The sequence below is a fragment of the Panthera pardus genome, unplaced genomic scaffold (genome assembly GCF_024362965.1).
Source record: "Panthera pardus isolate Hobbes unplaced genomic scaffold, ASM2436296v1 HiC_scaffold_7, whole genome shotgun sequence".
Lineage (NCBI taxonomy): Eukaryota > Metazoa > Chordata > Mammalia > Carnivora > Felidae > Panthera > Panthera pardus.
The window spans coordinates 82,498,382-82,522,350 of NW_026527002.1; the positions used below are offsets into that span (position 1 = coordinate 82,498,382).

The 23,969-nt window shown below is 51.1% G+C and overlaps 1 protein-coding gene across 3 annotated transcripts in view; it reads right to left on the reverse strand.

Moving 5' to 3' along the window:
• ARHGAP39 (Rho GTPase activating protein 39) overlaps positions 1-23,969 on the reverse strand; it is a 108,567-nt gene that overhangs the window by 35,564 nt on the left and 49,034 nt on the right. For 2 of the 3 annotated variants that reach the window (XM_053896284.1, XM_053896283.1), the window contains exon 3: positions 7,604-8,038. The exons of the other annotated variant lie outside the window; for it this stretch is intronic. In XM_053896284.1, coding sequence (XP_053752259.1) covers positions 7,604-8,038 — 435 coding nt within the window. The remainder of the gene's footprint in view (positions 1-7,603; positions 8,039-23,969) is intronic. 3 annotated transcript variants of the gene reach the window in all.

The window sequence follows — 23,969 nt, forward strand, 5'->3', positions numbered from 1 at the left end:
CAATATAATGATTAGAATATGTAACAGAAGCTAAATAAATTTACACTCTTGGAGACTAAAACAAGATTCACCTGAGTACAGCCAGGTCCGGGGCAGCCTAGCTGCTGAGCATGGTGACCCTTGGGAGAAGAGCTGGGGGCAGGAGGGGGGCTGGCAGGGCCCTCTTTCTGGGGGAGCAGGGTCGGGACCTGCAGACTGTACACCCCCAGACCCAGAAGCAGCCGAAGCCCCCCCATGCCCCCCACGCTGCAGGGACCACAGTCTAGGGGTCTGCTGCACCCTGGAACCCCAGCAGCCCGGAGGCCCTCGCAGCCCTTCCCAAAACGTACCAAACACAGCAGTCCAGTCCAGCTGCACCCAATCTGATTTGCACCCTAAACCAAGGCACCTTAACAGCTATATGTGGGGTGTTGTGTGAGACCAGATGTGTGTGCATCCGTAAGTGTGTGCACTGAAGTTGTGCATGTGACCTTCTGTCCTGTGGCACAGCCACCACATAAAAGCGTGACTCTTCTGTTCAAACGTGGCACCCAGAGGGAAAATACCTCTGGGAGTTGTGTGACAGCTGCTTCTGGTTGAAAACAAGGAGATTTTTAGTGGATGACATTCTGCTGTGTAAACCGTCTGGACCCTCACCACAGAACTGCTCTTACCTGCCATGAACAGAAGTGGTGGCTGGTAATGAGCCAGAATAGTTTCAGGCAGGAGGCCAGCCCTGGGGAGAGGAGATGGGGCCAATGTCCCGGCTGACGTGCGTGGATTCAGCTAATTCTCAAAAATGAGGGAAAATGTGGTATATTTTCTATAAGATCAAGACAGCAAATTTACCATTAACATGTTCTTACAGAGGAGAAAGGAAAGAATTATCTAAAGAAGAATGAGGTAAGAAGGAACCATGGGCAAAGAAACAGAAAAGTGGGCAAATCTACACAGGGGCTAACTGAAAAAGAAAGGCCTCCTGGGGCTGGGAACCTTGTGGCCAAGGCAGACACTGGCTGCAGAGTCCTGGTAAGTCCCACATGCCCACAAACATTTTAAGTACAACCACAGAAGAAAAATTCCATGGAATAATAAGATACATGACAGAAGGGAAAATAAAACCAAATCTACTTAACCTAGTAAAAGGCAAAACCAAAGAGAAAGGCAGTCTACTAGTTCTCTGTAATAGTAACAGCCAAACATGAGGGGACACAAACTTAGGAACTACTCACTCAGCAGCAGCAAATGTAAGTGGCTGGGAACCAGAGACCGCAGACCTCTTGAGTGGCCCTGCAGGCACGGGAGACCGGCTACCTGCCAGGGGTCAGCACTCCTCAGAATGCAAGTCAATGGGTCCAATGAGAACACCCCCTGGATCTTCTGTAGCATTTATATGACGAAAGTAAGGCACATAACCAGCTGAGACAGTCTTTTTTTTTTTTTTTTTTTTTGAGAAAGAGCGAGTGAGCAAGAGCACGTGTGTGAGTGCAAACAGGAGAGGGACAGAGATCAAGTGGGCTCCACGTGGAGTCGGACATGGGGCTCCAACCCACAACCCTGGGTTCATGACCTGAGCCGAAATCAAGAGTCAGATGCTTAACCGACTGAGCTGGCCAGGTGCCCCCAGCTAAGACAGTCTTAAAGATCAAGAAGAGAAGGGGGTTCCTCACCACCCAGGGCTCGGGGCGCTGATGTGAGCAGACACACAGGCGTGACTGTGGTCTGGGGCAAAGTTGGGCATTTTGGAGATGAGAAGGAAAGTAGCTCCCCCCAGGAAAGTAGTTCCAGGCAGATGCAGGTCTCAATGTGAAGATAAACTGTAAGGAAAATGCAAGACATGGAAGGGAGCATCTCTGGATGTAGGCCAAGGAAGAACTTTTTAAATAAAACGTTAAAAGCATAAACCACTAGGCCAAAAGACTAATAAACTTGGTTGCATCGAAAGGACACAGGGACCAGTTAGCAGTCAGGTGACAGAGGACAGGACACTCATGGTATCTAAAAGCAATGAGGAATTGATATCAGGAACACAGGAACTCCTGCAAACTAACAGAGAAAGTAAGCCAGCAACGCCAGTGGGAAAATGAGCAAAAACAAATAAGCAACAAACACAAGAGAAAACTCGAGAGGCGAATGAACTCAAGAAGAAAGAATAAGAATCAGAGGCAAAGAAGAAACAGAAATCAAAGTGCTGGTGAGACGCTCCCCACCCCACCAACTGAAGCCTGGTGCCGGGGCTGCTGGTGGCCTTGCTGCACAGACCCCGGGGCCCCCACCCAGACCCCGGCAGTGGAGGGGCAGGGGCGGGTGCAGCGCCATCAGTGGTGGGAAAAGCAGTACCCGTGAAGAAGGCACCCAGCCTACGGCCCACACGTCACAGGAGCACATGGGACCCGCAAGACGCATGCCAGGTGCACAGAGTGGGAGCAGCATGGGGACAACCGGAGGAGGAGAGGGCAGCAGTGAAGAACACATACCTGAAAGGACACAAAGATGATAAACTAAATCCTTTTGCTGTGTCAGTGATCTAAGTAAACAGAACGGCAATCATCCCGTCAGACCAAAGGCAGGTGTCAAGTAAACCCAACAGCTATACGCTATTTAGAAGAAACACACTCAGAGCATAAGGAAAGGGTAGTAGTTTGGGGACTGATGTTAAGAGGCCAATACCAACCAATGAGAAACAGCAATGCTATGCCAGGATCAAAGCAAGCCAAATTCAAGGCAAAAACGTGATGACATAATGACTAAAGGAATAATTCCCCAGGAAAACGTAACAGTCCTAAATTCATGTGCAATCCACAGCTTCAACACGGAGGAAGCAGTGACAGATTAAAAGGAGACACAGGCGAATCTACCTCTTCAGAAGTGATACATCAGGCAGACAAAAAATCAGCAAGAAACTTGACTGATGCAACAGATTTGATGTGTTTGAGCCACATCTGGGTAAGTGGCCGACTCTTGATTTCGGCTCAGGTCATGATCTCATGGTTGGTGGGTTCAAGCCCCGCATCTGGCTCTGAGCTGACACTGCAGAGCCTGCTTGGGATTCTCTCTCTCCCTCCCTCTCTCTCTCTCTCTCTCTCTCCTTCCCTCTCTGCCCCTATCACTCAAAATAAATAAATAAATAAACTTAAACAACAACAACAACACAAACAACAGACTTGATCTAACGAATCCTAGACCTAACACGGAAAAGAAAATATTTTTGAAATTATTTTGAAATTTTGTAAAATCATTTACAAAAATTCAGGATTTAAGCCACAGCAAGTCTCAAAAACAAAAATAAAAACAAAAACCATGCTTTCTGACCAAAATGAAATTAAGTTGGCAATAAAGAACAAGAATGGAAAAAAAACCCTATAGTTTTGAAAATTAAGACATTTGTAAGTTATGAACAAGTCAAGGAAGAAATCTTAATTAAAATCAGAAAATATTTTGGGCGCCTGGCTGGCTCAGTCAGTGAAGCGTGCAATTCTTAATCTTGGGGTCATGAAATTGAGTCTCATGTTGGGTGTAGAGATGACTTAAAAAAAATTTTAAGTCAGAAAAGATCGACCATTGGGGACACCTGAGTGGCTCTGTCAGTTAAGTGTCTGACTCTTGATTTTGGCTCAGGTCATGATCTCAAGGTTCATGGGTTTAAACCCCACACTGGGCTCTACACTTACAGTGTGGAGCCTGCATGATGTTCTCATTCTCTCTCTCTCTCTCTCTCCCTCTCTCTCTCTCTCTCTCTCTCTCTCTCTCCACCCCCCCACTTCCTTGCTCACTTGCGCCCTCTCTCTCTCAAATATAAAAAAAAAAAAACACTTTATAAACTTGGATTTGAGATGTCCAAAAACCTGCATATTCCTGTGCATATTAAAGACACTGAATCAGTAGTTAAAAACGTATTCACCCAGCCACAGGCCCAGGTGGTGTGTAAGTGTGCAGCCAGACAACCTGGAAGCAGGGCGTTTGAGAGGACACGCTCCCAAACACACAAGAAAGAAAGGACAGGCCAGTTTTACCTATCAACACAGGAAAAAGCCTCAAAAAAATATTAGCAATCTGAATCTATTTTGAAAATGACATAGACCGGGTGTTCTAGGAATGCAAGAAACATAGAATTAAATGCTGACTGCGGCTGGGTCCCGGGCCCGCTGTAACAAAGCGCAGCAAACTGGCAGCTTAAAACAACAGAAAGTCATTCTCTCCCAGTTCTGGAGGCTGAAAGTCCAAGCTCTGGCTGTGGGCAGGGCTGGTTCCTTCTGACCACTCCCGGCCTTTCTCTGGCTCCTGGTGGTGCTGGCGACCCTGGGCGTCCCCTGGCTTGCAGACGCATCCGTCTGTCTCTGGCTCCATTGCCAAGGGTGTTCTCCTCGTGTCTCTGTTCTCACTAGGACACGGGTCCTACCTCAGGCCCACCCTCCTCCAATGTGACGTCATCACAACTCTACTAACTACATCTGAAGAGACCTATTTCCAAATAAGGGCCCATCCTGGGGTCCTGGGGGTTAGGACTTCAACATATCTCTTGGGGGAAGACACAGTTCAACCTATAACACTGATATCAATAGACTCAAAAAGAATACTTGGTAAAATGGTACATCCACTCACAGTAAAGAACCTGACAGTAGAAGGTGGACTTTCTATGCCTGACAGTGTCACAGCATCACAGGTATAGGTATGCAGCCTGAGCGCTGGGACAAGGCCAGGCCTGGTGTTAGATCAGCAAGAGCCCAGAAATAAGACTGATATATAACAATCTGTATGTATGCTCCAGGAATGAGGAGAAGACAGGACTTTTTTATTTTTACTTTTTAAGTTTATTTATTTTGAGAGAGAGAGAGAGAGAGAGAGAGAGAGAGAGAACAAGTGTACGTGCAAGTGTCCAGGAGGGGCAGAGGGAGAGAGAATCCCAAGCAGGCTCCGTGCTGTCAGCACAGAGCCTGACGCGGGGCTCGATGTCACGAACCATGAGATCACGACCTGAGCCAAAATCAAGAGTCAGATCCTTAACGGACTGGGCCATGCAGGCACCCCAAGCAGGACTTTAAAAAGAAATGTAGGGGCACCTGGGTGGCTCGGCGGTTGAGCATCCGACTCGGCTCGGATCGCAATCTTGTGGTTCACGAGTTCGAGCCCCACATCAGGCTTGATGCTGTCGGCACACAGCCCACTTTGGATCCTCTGCCCCCGCCCCTCTCTGCCCCTACCCCACTCTCACTCTCTCTCAAAAATAAATAAACATCTCAAAAAACAAAGAAAAAAGAAATATAAAATAGATAAAGCACTTGGAAATAAACCTTAAAAAACATGCAAGCCCTTTGTGGAGAGAAGTGTAACACATACCATCTTAACGTGGGAGAAGACAAGACAATGGAGACACCCATTTCCCCTAAACTGACCCATAAACTCAACGCAGTTGTACTCCAAATCAAAGAGGGCTTCTTGTAGAAATCCTGGCCCCACACTGACCCAGTAACCCCACAACCCCACAGAACATCCAAGGAACTTTTGGAAAGGATACTCCGGCCCCCAGCAGGTAGCAGGGTGCAGGGCAGAGAAGGGTGGCCCGCTTCTCCAGTCGGTGCCCAGAGTGTGGGTGACAGACACATTTGTGAACAGAATCCTAAAAAGAATCCAATCTGTCCACCTAATTACAGAGATGAGTCAGCAACCAATAGGATAAAGAGTTCAAAAGCACCACAATCCAATAAAAGTGAGACTTTATCTGATGAGCCCAGAGGCTGCTGGAGCTGCTGGGTCGGAGAGAGCTCAGGCAGGCCTTTGGGCTGCTGCACAGCGTGGGCCTCAGGGAGCCAGAGGTGGAGCCCACGCACCCGTCTGCTTTCTCCACAGTGCTCATGCCTGCGGTTCCTCAACCTCATCAGCGGAAGCGCCATTTTCTGGGGACAACCCCCAAAAGCCCCTCTGAACCTCCTCATGCCACCTGGCCACTGCCTCTTTGGCCTCTGACCTCTGGTGTGTCCAGTGCAAGGGCCCAGGGCAGGCCACCTCAAAATGTACCACGATGGCAAACTGATTATTATTTTTGCACCGAAGGTACTTGAGAAACCCCGGTGCAAGGTCATCAGACACACCTCTGTCTCCTGAGAGCAGGAAGTAAACCTCCCACATGAAAAATGCCCTCCCTGTACTAAGAAGTAAAAAGACACCCTTATCACCAGAGATATGGGCTTCATACCTGAGAAAGCTGGAGAAATAAACCCTGTTGGTGTTTTCACTAATCCACTACCCCAGCTCACGTTGTGCTTAGAATTCCTCACTGGCAAAGCTCCCAAAGATCTCTTTTTCTTTTTCTCTTTCTCTTTTTCTGTTTACTTATTTATTTTGAGAGTGGGAGAGAGACAGAGTGTGAGTAGGGGAGGGGCAGAGAGAGAGAGGGAGACACAGAATCCGAAGCTCCAGGCTCTGAGCTGTCAGCATAGAACCTGACGTGGGGCTTGAACTCACCAACCGTAAGATCATGACCCGAGCCAAGATCAAGAGTCAGATGCTTAACTGACGCTTAACCAACAGAGCCACTCACGCACCCTGCAAAAGTCTGTTTTAGCCTATCAATTCCTCACAAATTTATTGTCTCTTTGCCTAAAATATATAAAAACTACTGCCTTGGTTATTTCCTGGGGTCTCAATTTCATTACTGGACCTCTGTGTGCACCAAATAAAACTTTATTTTTTCTCCCGTTAATCTATGTTCTGTCAATTTAATTCCTAACCCATCTGGAAGAATCCTGGGAGGAAAGAAGGAAATTTCTGCCCCCCAGCACCAGCATCCACACTGGTCTGACCCCTGTACGTGCCCCATCTTCCCCAGCCATGTAGGAGCACCACAGCTAGCTGTCCGGCCCCAAAGAGCACACCAAATCTGCTGGCACACCCACCTGACCATGCCACAAAGGAATGGAATGTCCAGTTCCTGCCAATGGCTGCCAACCAGCCCTGTTTCCACCCTTGGCCCCTTGGACATCCTTTCCACAGGAGCAACATGGACCTTGAGGCATAAACCACGTTTGGTCACTTTGTGGTTTCCACTGTCCTTGAGTGGAAGCAGCCTGCCCGGCCTTTGGCCCTGCCTGCCCCATTGCTACCTCCCTGTCCCTGCCTGGCCTCCAAGGCCAATATCACATCCCTACATCCTCCCTGGTTTGTCACCTCATTGTCACCAGGGCACACACCGTCCCATCATCTTCCTGACCAATCATGCCTTCTGGACTTGGCTCCCTGAGTTCCAGGCTTGGAGCAGCGCCTGCTGGGTGTGGGCCCTGGGGTATGGGGCACCTGGGATACAGGGCACATCTGGGGGGTGCTGATGCCATATTCATGCTTCCCACAGTGGACAGAACCCAATGATCTCACAGTCATTAGCCAGAAGACCCCCGGCCCAATGCCTCCTGACAACCCTGTCTGGAAAAGACAAGCGTGGCAGCCCCCATCCCTCCAGAGGCCGCCCAGCAGGGGACAGACCTTGGCCCTCCGCATCCCCAGCAGAGGCTCTTGCCAAACGGAGACGAGAGCATTCTGGGGGCAAGGGTGGCAGCTGGTGCAGGCAGCTGTTTGCATGAGGTTCGGGCCCCACCTGGCACTTGAGGGTCTGGCCACCCACCCGCCTCACCTGCTGCTCTCTTCCTTCAGAGCCCCGAAAGCGGCCTGCCGGCTGGCCCTCCCCAAAGGCTCCTGCACCTTCTCGCCGGCGTCCAGCTCGGGCTCCAGGGAGGAGCTGGTGCTGCCCTCGTGGCTGACGCTGCTGCCCCGCCCGGGGCTGTTCTCCGCCGAGGCACGGGGTGACTCCGTGTTCTGCTTCAGGGTCTGCAGCTTGGCCAGGGGGATGATGTCACAGTCCTGCGGCCGGTGCCACACGGTGCGCTGAGTGCTGGCGTTGTAGTAGTAGAAGCGGGAAGTGTTGGGGTCAAACAGCTCCCACCACTGGTTCTCGCTGGTGCGCTTGATGCGGACGCCGGCAGGAGGGTCCCACACGCACTCGCCCGTGACCAGGTTGGCATACATGCGCTCTCGGGTGCGCGGCTCGATGATCTCCACCCACTCCAGCCTGAGAAAGAGCAAAAGGGGTGTCAGCGGGGTACGCTGGCTTCTGTGGACAAGGGGTTCCTGCAGCCTGGCTAGAGGGGGGTCCCGGCCTCAGGGCTCAAGGGGCTCCTGCAGCCTGGCCCAGGACAGGGAGGTTGGAGTGGAGAAGAGGGCTGCCTCCAACCCCAGGCCCACTGCACCTCAAGCGGTGCCCCCTGTGTCCCTAGCTACTGCACAGTCCAGCTGCTGCGTGGTCCACCCAATGGCGGGGGGGGGGGGGGGGGCGTGGTCTGTAGACCCTCGCACCCAGTATCAGACCCCTTCTCACACCACTGGCTCCCAAATACAAGAAATCCTATCACTTATACAAGAAACCCAAGCCAAACTGACGTCCCACTCCAGATTTTCCACATGCTCACTACTGTCCAGCCCCCAGGAGCCCTCTGGGGAGTCTTGTGCCAAGCTGGCCTCGGAGGAACCTGGACACAGCCTGGCTGCTCTCAGTCTGTCCATCCGCCTGCAGCAGGAGTGGACACCCTCGTCTCTATAGTGGGCCCAGCTGGGATGTGCCTTGGTGCTCTGGAGCCATTTCCTCCAGGGGCCCCCAGGGTGCCCCCACCCACCCCAAGGATACAGCTTTCATCCTGCTAAGTTTTTTTAATGCAAAAGAGGACTTGGAAAACAAGGTATGCAAACTGAAGCTATTCAGAACAAGGACATTTTATTGTTATTTTTTATTTTGGGGAGAGAGAGAGAGAGAGAGAGAGAGAGAGAGAGAACTCAAGCAGGGGAGAGGAGCAGAGGGAGAGAGAGAATCCCAAGCAGGCTCCACGTTCAACAGAGAATCTGACACAGGGCTCAATCCCATGACCCCGAGATCATGACCTGAGTTGAAATCAAGAGTTGGACACTCAACCGACTGAGCCACCCTGGTGCCCCATGAATAAGGCAATTTTAATGCCTGTATGTGTGATATCAGGCTGTGTCTGGCTGACATCTGGCACATTTTTATTCTGCTTCCAGTTTTCACACCAATTAACAACCCTTTAAATGCCACAGACCTCTCTGCCGGGTGGAGGTTCTGTGTCTGTGAGTCTTTCCACTGCTCCAGAACCCTATGATGGGCACAACCCTCATTACTGCTGGGGTAGTTGGGAGGCCTCCAGCTGGGAGCACAGGGGGGCTCGCTCTCTCAGGACTGGACTCCCCATACTGGGAGGAGCGTGAGCCACATAACTTACTGTGTACTCCCAGCAGCACTGAGGCTCTGTGGCCTCTTTCAGGGTCAGCAGATGCTTCCGGAAGCCAGTGGGGAGGGCCAGGCGGGTCCTGGGTCCCCATCTCAGCCAGCACCTGGGTGTGGGTGCCCGGCACAGCACAGTGTGGAGGCAGTCTGCGAGGAAGGGATGGGGCACCGCTGTGGGGCACACGAGGATGTCACTGCCTCAGAGGCAGGAGGCAGAGAGCTGGAGGGGGGCAGGGAGGAGGGTGGGCAGAGAGAGAAGGGAGCACGGCGGGGCCAGATGCGGGACCGGCTCGTGGGTCTCCACAGAAGGGCCAGATGGTGCGGGCGAGGTGTAAGCAGCAGGGCTCATGAGAGAAAGGGGGGCGGGGAGCAAGTGGACAGCCCTCCTGACCTGACTTCACCTCACCTGAACAGCAGAGGGAAGCCAGGAGCAGACAGGGAAGGTGGTGAGGCCATGGTGTGCGCCGTTCTGTCTCGAGAGAAGGATAAAGAGCAGCCATCTGGACGATGGAGGAGGACCCATCCGTCCTGTGGGTGCCAGGAGGTGCCAGGGGGATCGAGCCCAGACTGCTGCTCCAGGGAAAGGGGACGCCAGTAGATGGCTGGGTGAGTCTGAACCCACAGCATGGGGCCACCCCCTTCTCACGGGGCCCACAGGCTGCACCTCACCTCCAAGGGAGGCCAGTGGGGCCTCTACGACTGATCGCCCCGTTTCACTTTCAAAGTTTTAACTTTTTGTTTTGAAACCATCGTGGCCACGGAGGGTGCTGTAACAGAACACGGCGGAGCGGGCAGCACACAAACAACAGACATTTGCTTTTGCAGCCTGGGTGTTCAGGTGCAAGGTGTCTGCAGGGCCGGGTTCTGGTGATCTTCCTACTGCACGCGGCACCCTTCCCTCCACGACGGACCGCGTCTGAGTGTGCTGCTGGCTCTGTGGGTCGGTGTGAATCTGACCAGCACCCTGGTGTCCTCACCACGACAGCCGTGGACAGTCTGCACTTCTGAGGTCCCCGCTTCCTCTTCAGGTGTGTCTTGCCTATTCCTGGCCCTTGCTCTTGCCCACAAACCCTCGAATCAGCCTGTCGGCACCTCTGCTGGGTCCACCGCAGGAGGGTTAGACGTGCCTTCCACCCAAACCGTGTACCCACTCATCCAGGTCTCCCTTAAAGGATGCGCACATCTTTCATCAGATTTATTCCTAGGCTTCATACGTACACACTATTGTAAATCGCATGTTCTTTTTATTGTCTTTTATTTTTTATTTTTAAAAATTTACATCCAAATTAGTTAGCATATAGTGCAGCATGATTTCAGGAATAGATTCCTTAATGCCCCTTACCCATTTAGCCCATCCCCCCTCCCACAACCCCTCCAGTAACCCTCAGTTTGTTCTCCATATTTATGAGTCTCTTATGCTTTGTCCCCTTCCCTGTTTTTACATTATTTTTGTTTTCCTTCCCTCATGTTCCTCTGTTTTGTCTCTTAAAGTCCTCATATGAGTGAAGTCGTATGGTTTTTGTCTTTCTCTGACTAATTTCACTTAGCATAATAACCTCCAGTTCCATCCACGTAGTTGCCAATGGCAAGATTTCATTCTTTTTGTTTGCCGAGTAATACTCCATCGTATACATGAACCACATCTTTATCCATTCATCCATCGATGGACATGTGGGCTCTTTCCATACTTTGCCTCTTGTCGATAGTGCTGCTATAAACATGGGGTGCATGTGTCCCTTCGAAACAGCACACCTGTATCCCTTGGATAAATGCCTAGTAGTGCAATTGCTGGGTCATAGGGTAGTTCTATTTTTAGTTTTTTGAGGAACCTCCAGACTGTTTTCCAGAGCGGCTGCACCAGCTTGCATTGCCACCAACAATGCAAAAGAGATCCTCTTTCTCTGCATCCTCACCAACATCTGTTGTTGACTGAGTTGTTAATGTTAGCCACTCTGACAGGTATAAAGTGGTATCTCGCTGTGGTTTTGATTTGTATTTCCCTGATGATGAGTGATGATAAGCATTTTTTCATGTGTCGGTTGGCCATCTGGATGTCTTCTTTGGAGATGTGTCTATTCACGTCTTTTGCCCATTTCTTCACTGGATTATTTGTTTTTTGGGTGTTGAGTTCGATAAGTTCTTTATAGATTTTGGATACTAACCCTTTATCTGATATGTCATTTGCAAATATCTTCTCCCATTCTGTCGGTTGCCTTTTAGTTTTGCTGATTGTTTCCTTCGCTGTGCAGAAGGTTTTTATCTTGATGAGGTCCCAGTAGTTCATTTTTGCTTTGGTTTCCCTTGCCTCCAGAGACGTGTTGAGTAAGAAGTTGCTGCGAGCAAGATCAAAGAGGTTTTTGCCTGTTTTCTCTTCGAGGATTTTGGTGGCTTCCTTACATTTAGGCCTTTCATCCATTTTGATGTTATTTTTGTGTCTGGTGTAAGAAAGTGGTCCAGATTCATTCTTCTGCATGTGCTGTCCAGTTTTCCCAGCACCACTTGCTGAAGAGACTGTCTTTATTCCATCGGATATTCTTTCCTGCTTTGCCAAAGATTAGTTGGCCATACGTTTGTGGGTCCATTTCTGGGTTCTCTATTCTGTTTCATTGATCTGAGTGTCTGTTCTTGTGCCAGTACCATACTGTATTAATGATGACAGCTTTGTAGTATAGCTTGAAGTCTGGGATTGTGATGCCTCCTGCTTTGGTTTTCTTTCTGAAGACTGCTTTGGCTATTCGGGGTCTTTTCTGGTGCCATACAAATCTTAGGATTGTTTGTTCTAGCTCTGTGAAGAATGCTGGTGCTATTTTGATAGGGATTGCATTGACTATGTAGATTGCTTTGGGTAGTATTGACATTTTAACAGTATTTGTTCTTCCTACCCAGGAGCATGGAATCTTTCTCCATTTTATTGTGTCTTCTTCAATGTCTCATAAGCTTTCTATAGTTTTCAGCATATAGATTTTTCACCTCTTTGCTTAGATTTATTCCTAGGTACTTTATGGTTTTTGGTGCAACTGTAAATGGGATTGATTCCTTGATTTCTCTTTCAGTCGCTTCATTGTTGGTGTACAGGAGTGCAACCGATTTCTGTGCGTTGATTTTATACCCTGCAACTTTGCTGGATTCATGGCTCAATTCTAGAAGTTTTTTGGTGGAATCTTTTGGGTTTTCCATATAGAGTGTCATGTCATCTGTGAAGAGTGAAAGTTTGACCTCCTCCTGGGCGATTTGGATGTCTTTTATTTCTTTGTGTTGTCTGACTGCAGAGGCTAAGACTTCCAATACTATGTTGAGTAACAGTGGGGAGAGTGGACATCCCTGTTTTGTTCCTGACCTTAGGGGGAAAGCTCTCAGTTTTTCCCCCATTGAGGATGATATTAACGTTGGGTCGTTCACATATGGCTTTTATGATCTTGAGGTATGCTCCTTCTAGCCCTACTCTCTTGAGATTTTTATCAAGAAAGGATGCTGTATTTTGTCAAATGCTTTCCCTGCATCTACTGAGAGGATCATACGGTTCTTGTCCTTTTACTGATGTGATGAATCACGTTAATTGTTTTGCGGAGCACGTTCTTTTTAAAAACAAAATCGGGACATATAACATATACAGACAAATGTACAAAACACAGAGATAAGTTTAATGAGCAATTATGATTCAACACTGGTGTCGCCATCACTCACCAACAAATAAAACGAGGCAGCATCCAAGACACAGCCACATCACACCTGTTCGCCCCGAGGACACCACGATCCTGAGTTTTAAGGCAACCGTTTTCCTTGCTTTTATAGTCCAAACATCTTTTTTTTTTTTTTTTTTAGTCCAAACATCTTTGAAGATAACCCTAAACAAATTTTTTGAGGTGTGTCTATTTTTCAATCACACATTCACGCAATAAAACTATTTTTTTGTGTGTCTCGTTTCTTTCACTTGCAACCGAAACCCATTGACGCTGTCTACCTGGCTGCAGCCCGCCCAAGCGCACAGTGCACAGTGCTGCACTGCCTGAAGCTGTCACACGGTTTTGTGTGTGTGCATGTGTTTTTTTTAATGTTTTTATTTATTTTTGAGAGACAGAGTATGAGCAGGAGAGGGGCAGAGAGGGAAGGAGACACAGAATCTGAAGCAGGCTCCAGGCTCCGAGCTGTCAGCACAGAGCCCGACGCGGGGCTCGAACTCATGGACTGTGAGATCATGACCTGAGCCGAAGTCGGACGCTTCACCGACTGAGCCACCCAGGTGCCCCTGTGTGCGTGTGTTTTTACGTTTGTCTGTCGGTTTGTCTGTTTAGGTAATTTCTATACCCAACGTGGGGCTCAAACTCACAATCCCGAGATCAAGAGTCCACTCAGGTGGACTTGAGCCAGTCAGGTGCCTGGGTCACATGTTTTTAACATCTGAGTGGTTTTCCATCTGGGACTATGTTTCACAACTCTGCTATGCACATCCTCACCCATGAGCCCTGCGCAGGGGCTGCAGAAGCCTGCAGAGGTAAGACGCCGGGTCCCAGGAGTGCACACCAACTGTCCAGAGGACCCCGACTTGCTCCCCCCTGAAGTGCGCCCAGCAACACTGCTTGCTCCTCACCCTCACCTGCTGGTAGTGTCCAATTTTTACATTGTTAAATTTATAATTTTCTGATTGGTGATGGTGTACAGAAACACATTTTGTACATTACTTAAAAATTTTTTTTAAATTTATTTTGAGAGAGAGACTGCAAGTGAGGGAGGGGCAGAGAGCGCGGTGGGGAGAGAGAGAGAATCCCAAGCAGGCTCTGCACTGTCAACACGGAGACTGATGCGGGACTCAAACTCGTGAACCATGAGATCGTGACCTGAGCCAAAATCAAGAGCCAGACGCTTAACCAACTGAGCCCCCCAGGTGCTTCTGTATATTACTTTTGTATAAGTAATCTTCCTCAATTTTCCTATTGACTCTAACAATTTACTACAGATTCACCTGGGAATAAACAAGGAAGAGCCCTCTCGTCATTTGTGTGTAATGTAACGGAACTGTCTTTGTAGACGATGTTAACGATTTGGCAAATAAACAGAACAAATAACTCACTGTGACATATATTCAGGTGCAAGTTCACTTTCAATTAGTGAAACGCAGGATCTGGGGGACTCCTGGATCTGAAGGTTGGCATCTTTAAACAATTCTGGAAAACCCTCCGTGGCCACACTCTGAAGCAAACCTCCCAATGCTCTGCCTCCTTCTGGGCCCCACGGGGCCCTCACTCGTGTTGTGGAGCCTGCACATCCCGCTCCATCTTGCCTGCCACGCCAGATCGCCCCTTCAGTCCCTCTTCCTACTTCATTCGTTCTCTCTTCATCTGTGTTAAAGCTGCTGGTCCTTCTCCAGGGTCGTTCCTCAGGGTCCTTCGTTCTCCACTCACGCGTGCAAGTTCCTCACGGTTCTGGAAACCCGGCGATTCTGTAACTGATGATTCCGGTATAGGCATCTTTAATGGGCCTCTCCCTGCCAGTCTCACTCCGGATGCTCTGTTTCCCTAGATGTCTGTCCTCTGACTCTGACTCCTCTGCGCTCCCTCTCTGTGCCTGCAACAGGGCTGCTCAGCACTACGGGAATAAATCTGGCCCCACGGTGCGACGTCTCCACAGGGTCCACACCTGCCCTCACCTTGCTGTCCACGGGATGCTTCAAAATGCTCAGCGTGCTTCCCAGGCCTCCCATCACCCTCCTGTCCACTCCTTCCCACAGACGTCCCTCAGCTGCCCCATAGAGAACCCAGAGATTCGGTGTCCCTCCTCCCCAAAGATGTCCCTCAGCTGCCTCACAGAGAGCCCAGAGTGGAGATGTCTCTCCTCTCCACAGACGTCCCTTAGCTGCCCCACAAAGAAGCCCAAGTTTAGGTGTCCCTCCTGTCCACAGACATCCCTCAGTTGCCCCACAGAGAGCCAGAAAGAGGAGGTGTCCCTTCAGTGCAGCTTCCCCTTGACACCCTACATGAGCACACGGCCTACCCCGCATCCCATCCCACACTCCCGTCAACAAACTTTTCACACCCAACATACAGGCTGGTAACCCTGCCACTGGCTTACAGAACCCCGAGTACCCCCTTCAGGGAATCGCTGCTCTGCTGTGGGTCACTGCACCCAACAGGGACATCTTGAGAGCCCAGCACAGGGAGGAGTCCCCTGTCTTTGTAAGCTCCACCTCTCCTCCTTCTTGCGCCTGCAGTCAAACTGGGCTGCTCTCGGGGGACGGACTCTGTGGTTTCCTGCGACCCCCACCCACCACATGTCAGTCATCCTGTGTGAGGAAGAACAGAGTGTCCTGGGGACAAAGGCTGGGAGAGAATGTCCCGGAACCGTGAGGACAGGAGGCAGGCCTGCAGGCTGTGCCGTCCAGGCTGCAGCCGCCCCTCAAGGCCAGCGGCTGTGGAAGACGGGGCAGGAGTCCCCTCATCAGCTCCCGGTCTGCCCCTTCCAGGGCCATCCTCCACCACATCCACCGGTTTGCTGCTCACGTGAAAATCTGCTTCCCCAACTGCCCCACAGCACTGAGTGGGACTGCGCCAGCCCTGCTTCTCCACGCGACACGAATGTGCCAAGTGGCCCTCTTCCCTGCCATGAGGCAGGTCTTGACCTAGCACAGAGACCCTCACCCCGGCTCCAACTGCCTTCACCTGCTTGCAGCACCCGGCTGGCTGCCAGCTGGCCATTCCCCTCAGTGTAGACACAGCAACATTCTAACCCTGGGAATTGGGTCGCCGTACCTGGGAAACCCGCGGCGGCTTGAGCCATCCCAGGGACAACACGCGCTCCCAGAAAACTCACACTTCCCACTCTCGGCTTCCTGATCTGGCCAAGCTCTCCTCACAGGACAGTCGGCCACTTGTGCCTCCACCCCCAGAGCCACTTACACAGGCACCTCCTCTCAGTTACCTGGCAAATACTGGGGCACCAAAGGATGGCATCCTGTACTCAGAGGCACCCATGCATACGGGCCAAAGAGCATGAAAGGGACCCGCAGATGCTTCAAAGAAGACAGGCCGGCTGACCAAGGGCTATCTCCACCCAAGGCAGGAAAGGAATTAAGGGACGGAGTGGGGGGACCCCCAAGAAGACACCTGGATGCAGAGGCCTGGAGGCCAGGGCAGGAGCTTGCTTGAGTGAAGGGCCAGGGCAGGAGGCTCGAGTCTTGCTTGAGTGAAGAGAGAAACCCTGAGAATGGCTCTCGGCAGGGCTGACATGATCTCACTCAAGCTGATTCATAGGGAACAAGGATGGAGACTTCTGGAAGGCCAGGCAGGAGCCAGCCCCGAGGTCAGGTTGGGCACGGGGCACGGACCCCCCGACGGGTGAGAGGCTGCTGGAGGGCGGGAATGGAAGGTCGGCTGCGTGCTGGGCTCCCTGAGGGGAGGAAGTGCGGCACCCTTGCGCCCCCAGGCGGCCACCCCACGGTGGTCCCTGCACCCTGCCCCTCACACAGCTGTGCTGCTCTCCCATCCCGCCTCACAGTGATGGATTTGACCAGAACAACGTCCACAAAAGCCCCCAAAAGATTGTTCTGGCAGAAAAGCTCCCAAAGGGCTGAACTGAACATTCTAAGCCCTAGAGAAGCAAGACCGACTCTTATTTTTGCTTTAAATACACTTTCAAGTGAATCTGATGGCTATAACTCTCTCTAAACAAAGAATACCATCTGTTCCCTTTTTGGCACACTCCTGTGCGTGCGTGGGTAGAACCCCACTTTTTCAGAAGAATGTTCTGGTCACCCCTGGGGTACAGCATTGAAGCAAGACCCGTGGGGAGCCAGAGGGCAGAGAATGCATATAGGATCCCTGCACGGAGTAAGGAGGAGACACAGCAGAGCTGGGGCTGGGCCAGTGCTCAGCTCCCCCACCCAGACCCCTGCCAGGCAGGCTGGGGAGAGGGAGCTTTGTGCGGCCTGGAGATAACCACCTCCTTGCTGGAGTAAGTGCTGTCTATGCCCAGCGCTCGGCCCGTGGGGCCGGCGTGGCGCATGGACACGCAGTCACCAGCCATGTGACAACGAACTGTGCTCCAACTGCCCCTGTGGGCTTCCCTGCCAGAAGAGGCCCAACACTGCAGGCGACAGACTGGCAGTAGTATCTGAGGTGAGTCAGTGAAAAGGAGCGGCAAGCTGGCCTGTGGTGCCCTCAGTGTGCTGGGAGTGGTGCGCACGAAGTCGACCCAGAGGGCCCTTCCAGCCTCCCCGGTTCTTAGAGATACTCACTTGCAGACAATGATGTGTTCAAGTAAGTATTTCCTGAAATAACTTAATGAGTGTCAGGTATGTGCCAGGCAACTGACCAGGTGAAAGGGACACAACAGTGACCAAGCACATTCTCTGCCCTCCAGATTCTCATGACAAGTGCCGGACCCACTCACTGGGGAAAGGAGTGTTTTCAACAAATGGGGCTGGGACAGCTGCATGTGCACATGCAAGAAAAGGAAGCTGGACCCCTACCTCATACCACACAAAGTTAACTCAAGATGGATCAAAGACCTAAATGTAAGAGCTAAAGCTATAAATCTTGGAAGAAAACATAGGGGTAAATCTTCATGACCGTGGATTTGGCCATGGATTCTTGGACCTGACACTAAAAACATGAGCAACAAAAGAAAAATCGGTAAGTTGGACTTGATCAAAATTTAAAACTTTTGTGCTACAAATAATACCATTAAGAAAGCGAAGGGGCGCCTGGGGGCTCAGTCGGTTGAGCATCTGACTTCGGCTCAGGTCATGATCTCATGGCTCGTGGGTTCGAGCCCCACGTCGGGCTCTCTGCCGACAGCTCGGAGCCTGGAGCCTGCTTCGGATTCTGTGTCTCCCTTGCTCTCTGCCCCTCCCCCACTCGTGCTCTGTCTCTGTCTCTCAAAATAAATAAATGTTAAGAAGAAACCAAAAAAAAAAAAAAAAAAAAAGAAAAGAAAGTGAAAAGACAGCCACGGGGAAGGGGAAAATACATTTGCAAATCACGTATCTGATAAAGGACTTGTATCCAGAACGCATAAAGAACTCTTACAAGACAAATGCCCAATTAAAAAAATGGGCAAAAAATCTGAAGAGGCATTTCTCCAAAGAAGATAAACAAAAAGCCAACAAGCACACAAAACGGTGCTTGACATCAACAGGCAACAGAGAAGGGCAAACCCAACCACGATGAGACTCCACACCGATGAGACTGTAGAATGGCTACAGTAATTTCTTAAAACCATAACGACAAGTATTGGAGGAGATACGGAGAAACTGCGACCTTCATACTCTGCCGGTGGGAACTTAAAATGGTACATCCACTCTGACAGTCTGGCAGCTCCTAGAAAGTCAGACAAAGTTACCACATGCCCCGGCATTTCTCTGACCCAAGAGCAACAGAAACCTGCACAGAAGTGTTCACACAGCGTGAGTCATAATAGAGAGAATGTGGAAACAACACAAATGCCCATCGCCTGACAAACGGATCAACATGTGGTGCAGCTACACGAGAGGATGTGCTGTGACGTGGATGAACCTTGAAAACATTACTTTGAGTCAAAAAAGCCAGTCATAAAAGACTACCTGTTGCGTGATTCCATTTATTTAAACCGTCAGGAGCAGAAAAATCCATAGGGAGATGGCAGATTAGTGGTTGCCAGGGCTGGGGCGGGGGGCGGGGTGGGGTCAGCTGCCAAAGGGGTTTCTTGGTGGGGTCGTAAAAACGCAGACAGTGGTGATGGCTGCGTAACTTCTCGAATGTACTAAAAACATTGTACACTTTGAAGGGTAAATTAATTTATGTGAACTGTGTATCATTGAAAAAAAAGGACTGCCACTTCAGGGGAGCCTAGCAGGTCGAAGCAGGGGTTGCATGGTGGGGTGCTCGCCACAGAAGGTAGCGGGGAGGAGCGGAGGCTTCCCAGGTCACAGCTGGTGCTGCCCAGACAGACAAGCACAGAGGCTGACAGGGCGGGACTGACCTCTGGGCTCCAGTGTGAGTTGGCCACGACCTGAGCAGGTACCAGGACATCAGTAAGTGCTCAGCTCCTAGTTGCCCCCCCACCAGCCCCCTGAACGCCCCCCGCCCCAGGCCATCGGCCCTCCTCGGCACCAGCCCCCCTCCCGTCCTACGCACGGGCGTGCCTGCCCACCTCGGCGCCCCGTGCTGCCCCTGCTCTGTGCCGCCTTCTCGCCCGCAAAGCCTGCCGTTGCAGGGACGTCACCCATGTTCACATCAGCCTCTTCCACCCTTTACAGGTTGTTGGCACCCAGGAGAGATATCGCCTGTCCTCAGACCTCACATTCACACTCTGTCCCAAACTCCCATCGCCCCATCGTCGGACAACGTCCTCTTGTGCGGCTGCGGCCTTGTCATTCTACTGCTTTCTACCTGTGGCCAGTGTGGCCACAAAGACTCCCACGTCCCAGACCCTGGCAGACACCAAACCCACTCTCACTGCTAAGCGAATTCATCAATGCAGACAGCACCCTAAGAGCAAAACCAGGGGATGGGCTGGAACGCCCACAACGTCCCCCAGCAAGAAGTGGCTGTGCATGCCATGCCCTCTTGTCCCCTCGCTCCACTGGCCTCGCTGCCCCGTCAGCGTCTGCCTTCCTCCTGCAGGAGGGCCAGATGATGCTGAGTCCCCCGCCCGACAGCCCTGCCTAAAGGAAAAGCCCTCTGCATCGCCTGACCAAGGGCTCTGTCCAGTGTCATGGCCCAGTTACTGAACTGGGGCCTGGGCCTGGTGGTCCCTCACAGAGGGAGCAAGGGCTGCACATGTGGAAACTCGGTTAGAGCACGAGCACCACCCGGGAAGGGGAGGGCAGCAAGCACACGGCCCTGCCCACCTCCAGGTGCTGCTCTGCACACGGTGTGCATTTCTACGTTTCAGGAAACACGAAGCTCACACCTACTGAATAAAACTGGCAATGAAGCATACCCGAGGAAACAGCACAGGGCTCAAACCTCACAGGCCTTGTCTGCTCCGCTGACAGTGCCCTGGGCAGATACTGTTGGACCCACCACGATGTCCAACCATTCTTCCAGACCTGTAGCTTCAGCCTGAGTCTCTTTGAGCGTCTGTGTCCCATGAGCACAGGGGGAGGCATGCATGCCCTTCCTCACACAGTCTTCCCTTCTAGGCCTTGGCTCAAGGGATGCCCCAGCAAACTGCCTTGGCAAGACCCAGGGCCCCAGGACACTTGCACGTGCTCATTGCTGAGCCTGCCCAGCGGCACTGGCATCAGCAGCTCCTTTCACACTGTCCCAGAGCCACCACGGGGTGAGGCGCCAGGTCAACACAACACCACACTGAGACCAGTGTGTGAGCCTGGGCTGCTCGTCCACGACCACAGCAGCCACAGTCCTTCCTTCAGAGCCACAGCAGAGCCAACACACCTCTCAGTCCTCAGTGCGCAATCAGGCCCCACATGAAACGGAGAAGTGACTGGGCAGATGAGAATCAACTCCAAGCCCCACTCCCTGTGCCTGGCAGGACCGGCACTCTGAGCACCAAGGACATCAGGAACATTAGCACCTTGGGAAAGGACGGGACAAGGCAAAGATGACAGACAGTGCCACAGGAGCAAGACACCAGCAAGAACATGGTCCTGGGCACACGTCCAGCAAGGCACTCGATCTTCACGGGTGAATGAACGAATGATGGGCCTCTGTCAGGGGCCAGAACACATCACAGCCGGCATTTCCCCCCAAATTAGCCTACGGTCTGGATACACTGCCAATGAGAATCCCAACAGGACATCTTTTCTGGGTAGGGGACAGACTGACTACCATTTATACCAAGAGGAGGCAAAAGCATTTTGAAAAGGGCTGGAGGGGGCATATGAAGGCCCAACAGGAGGCCAAGGCAGGCTGCGTGCTCAAGTGCGCACACAGACGCATGGATGGAAAAGAAAGCCCCTCACAGATCTGTCCCCTTGGGAGACAGGTGACATTCACAACCTAGGCCAACTGTCTATACGGAAAGCAGCCCAGTTGGATTCACACGAATCCAAACCTTAAAGTATCCAGAGGAGCCTGAAGACCTCAGTCAGGAAAGGGTTTATGAAATCAGACAGAAAAGACGGGAAGGCACAAGAAACCCAGTGAGACAGATGACATCGGAGTTTAACATGTTTGTTCATCAAAAACCAACCAAATAACACGAAAAGTAAGTACAGAGAAAAAATATTCCATGCATGTAATCCAATCACATACCTAGGGTACAAAGGAAAGCCTACAAATCAGAAAGGTTAAGACAAATGATTCAGCAGAAAGAAAAGGATGAGAGATTATTCTCAGAGGAAGAAGACTGAGGAGACGACGCTCCCTAGGTGTCAGGTACGGATGCTGAAGCCACAGGCCAACCACCAACCACGAAGGAACTTCTGGTGGAGCCGGCACACGGCAGTGGGGCAGGGGGGATCTGGCATCTACGCTGCTTTCAGTGCAGGGATAGCCCTTGGGATCCAGCGGCACAGGCACCATGGGAGGGAGAGCTGGCTGCTATGTGTCCCGCCCGGTGCTGACCGCGCCCTAGGAGGTACGTGAGCCGCGGGAAGTCAGCTGCGAGGAGAGTGGGCCTGAGAGGAGCAGGCACATGCGGTCTGTGGGTCAGAATGTGGCCAGGTCAGGACATGCAGAACACACGCAGAGGTCAACGGAACCGGCAGAAGGGCGGAGGCAGACTTACGAAGCCAAGCACAGACATCGCGGATCAGGGCCTTTAATGAACGGTGCTGGACAACTGGACAGCATTTGGTGAACCGAAAAGGCAGGTCCATACCTCACAAAACACAAGAATGAGCTCCAAGTGGACCTGAGCTCTACACACAAGAACAAAACGATACCAGCACCATGAGAAAACTCTGTCTTTCCCCATAACCTCAACAAAGGGAAAGATTTTCTAATTGTGACTAAAAGTCCAGATGCACCAAAAGAAAAGATTAATAGAGTATAAAGTGAAAAATATTGTTTTTTGGGACACATTTGATGAAAATATTAAATATTAAAAAAAATGTCTTTAATGTTTATTTATTTTTGAGACAGAGAGAGACAGAGCATGAACTAGGGAGGCTCAGAGAGAGAGGGAGACACAGAATCTGAAACAGGCTCCAGGCTCTGATCTGTCAGCACAGAGCCGGATGTGGGGCTCGAACTCACAGACCATGAGATCATGACCTGAGCTGAAGTCGGATGCCCAACCAACTGAGCCACCCAGGCGCCCCAAAAATATTAAATATTTTAATATAAATTACAGACAAAGGGCTCTAATCCTTCATATATGGATTTGAACAAAAAAAACCCATAAAAATACCATAGAAAAATGGGAAAAGGAGACATTCCACTTCTCCTGGTATTAGACATAAAACCCAAGTTGAGTGGAGACCAATTGCCCCTACCCCACACGCCATCCAAGGGAGGCAGTGGGCAGACGGGCACAGCACACAGGACTCCACGGAGGGCATGCAGTGGCCAACACATCTATGGCCCTGCGGCCCCTCGTCTGGATGTACCTGGAGACATACCTCTGACAACACAAAATTACAAAGCACAGGCTTTGCACTGCAGCACCCTTGTAACTGCACAATATTGGAAGCTGCCAAGATACGCAACTCAAGACTGGCTGAACACTACGGTGGGCATGCACAGAGTGATCCAGGGATCCTCACAAACACAGGAGGTAAACCAGAAAAACCACCGGCCAGAGGCCTGCACAGAGGTCTGGGAAGGAGTGGTCCTTCTCTGAATGTATGTGCTGCATAGTTTTGTCTTTTAGAACCACGTTAATGGTCTATGTGTTTACAAAACAAAATTAAAGCAACAGGAAGAGAAAGGAGAAGGAAAAAACTCAATGGAAATGGAAACAAATGAATCCAACTGTATTTCAATGAGCATCACAACCACAACCAAGGGGAAAGAACTAATCCAAGGGAGAACAGGACTAGACTCTGTATTCAGTTTTTGAGCAGAGTGCACATGGGGGGTGGAGTACAAAGAAATTCTGACCTTATTTTGAGTGTTTTATATGTGTGTGTATATATATGTACACACACACACACACACACACACACACACACACACACACGGAACAGGTGAAGCAATTCCGAAATGGTTTGCAGATAGGCTATCAGATGAGCAAACGAGTACACATGCTGATGCTCTTGGGAGCAGGCGGCTGCCGAGAAGAGCAGACCCTCGGGGAAAGCGCTGGAACTGGAGGAACTGGAGTGAACTTAGCACTTTTAATGTGTGTACATAGATGCACACACACATTTTCTCATCTGCTTAAAGGGCCAAGAAGCAAACACAGTGCCAGAGCCGCAAGTATGCCAAGCCCTCAGACTGGCCCTCCAATACCCATCTTCCTGGAAAGGAACCAGGGCTGCTCAGAGAAGCAGCTGCCTGCAGGCGGGGCGGCAGCACAAGACGTGCCTGGAGCCAGAAGGAAGGAGCATCCAAGAGACACGGACACGTAGCAGAAGGAACCTCACCGGCCCCATCTGGGACAACGCAAGCACCAAAGTAATTAAGTGCAAGAACGAACTACAGACCCTGTAGAACAGAAAGGAATTTCTGAGTCCGTACTGAGAATGAACAGAGGAATCCACGAGCAGGGACAAGGGGTGCAGAGTGCCGGCTGTAGGCCCCCCGTAGCAGGGAAGTCAGCGCTCTGCACGCATCCCAGGAAAGACTGAACTGTGTAAGAAACGAGCAGAACGCCCAAAGCAGTG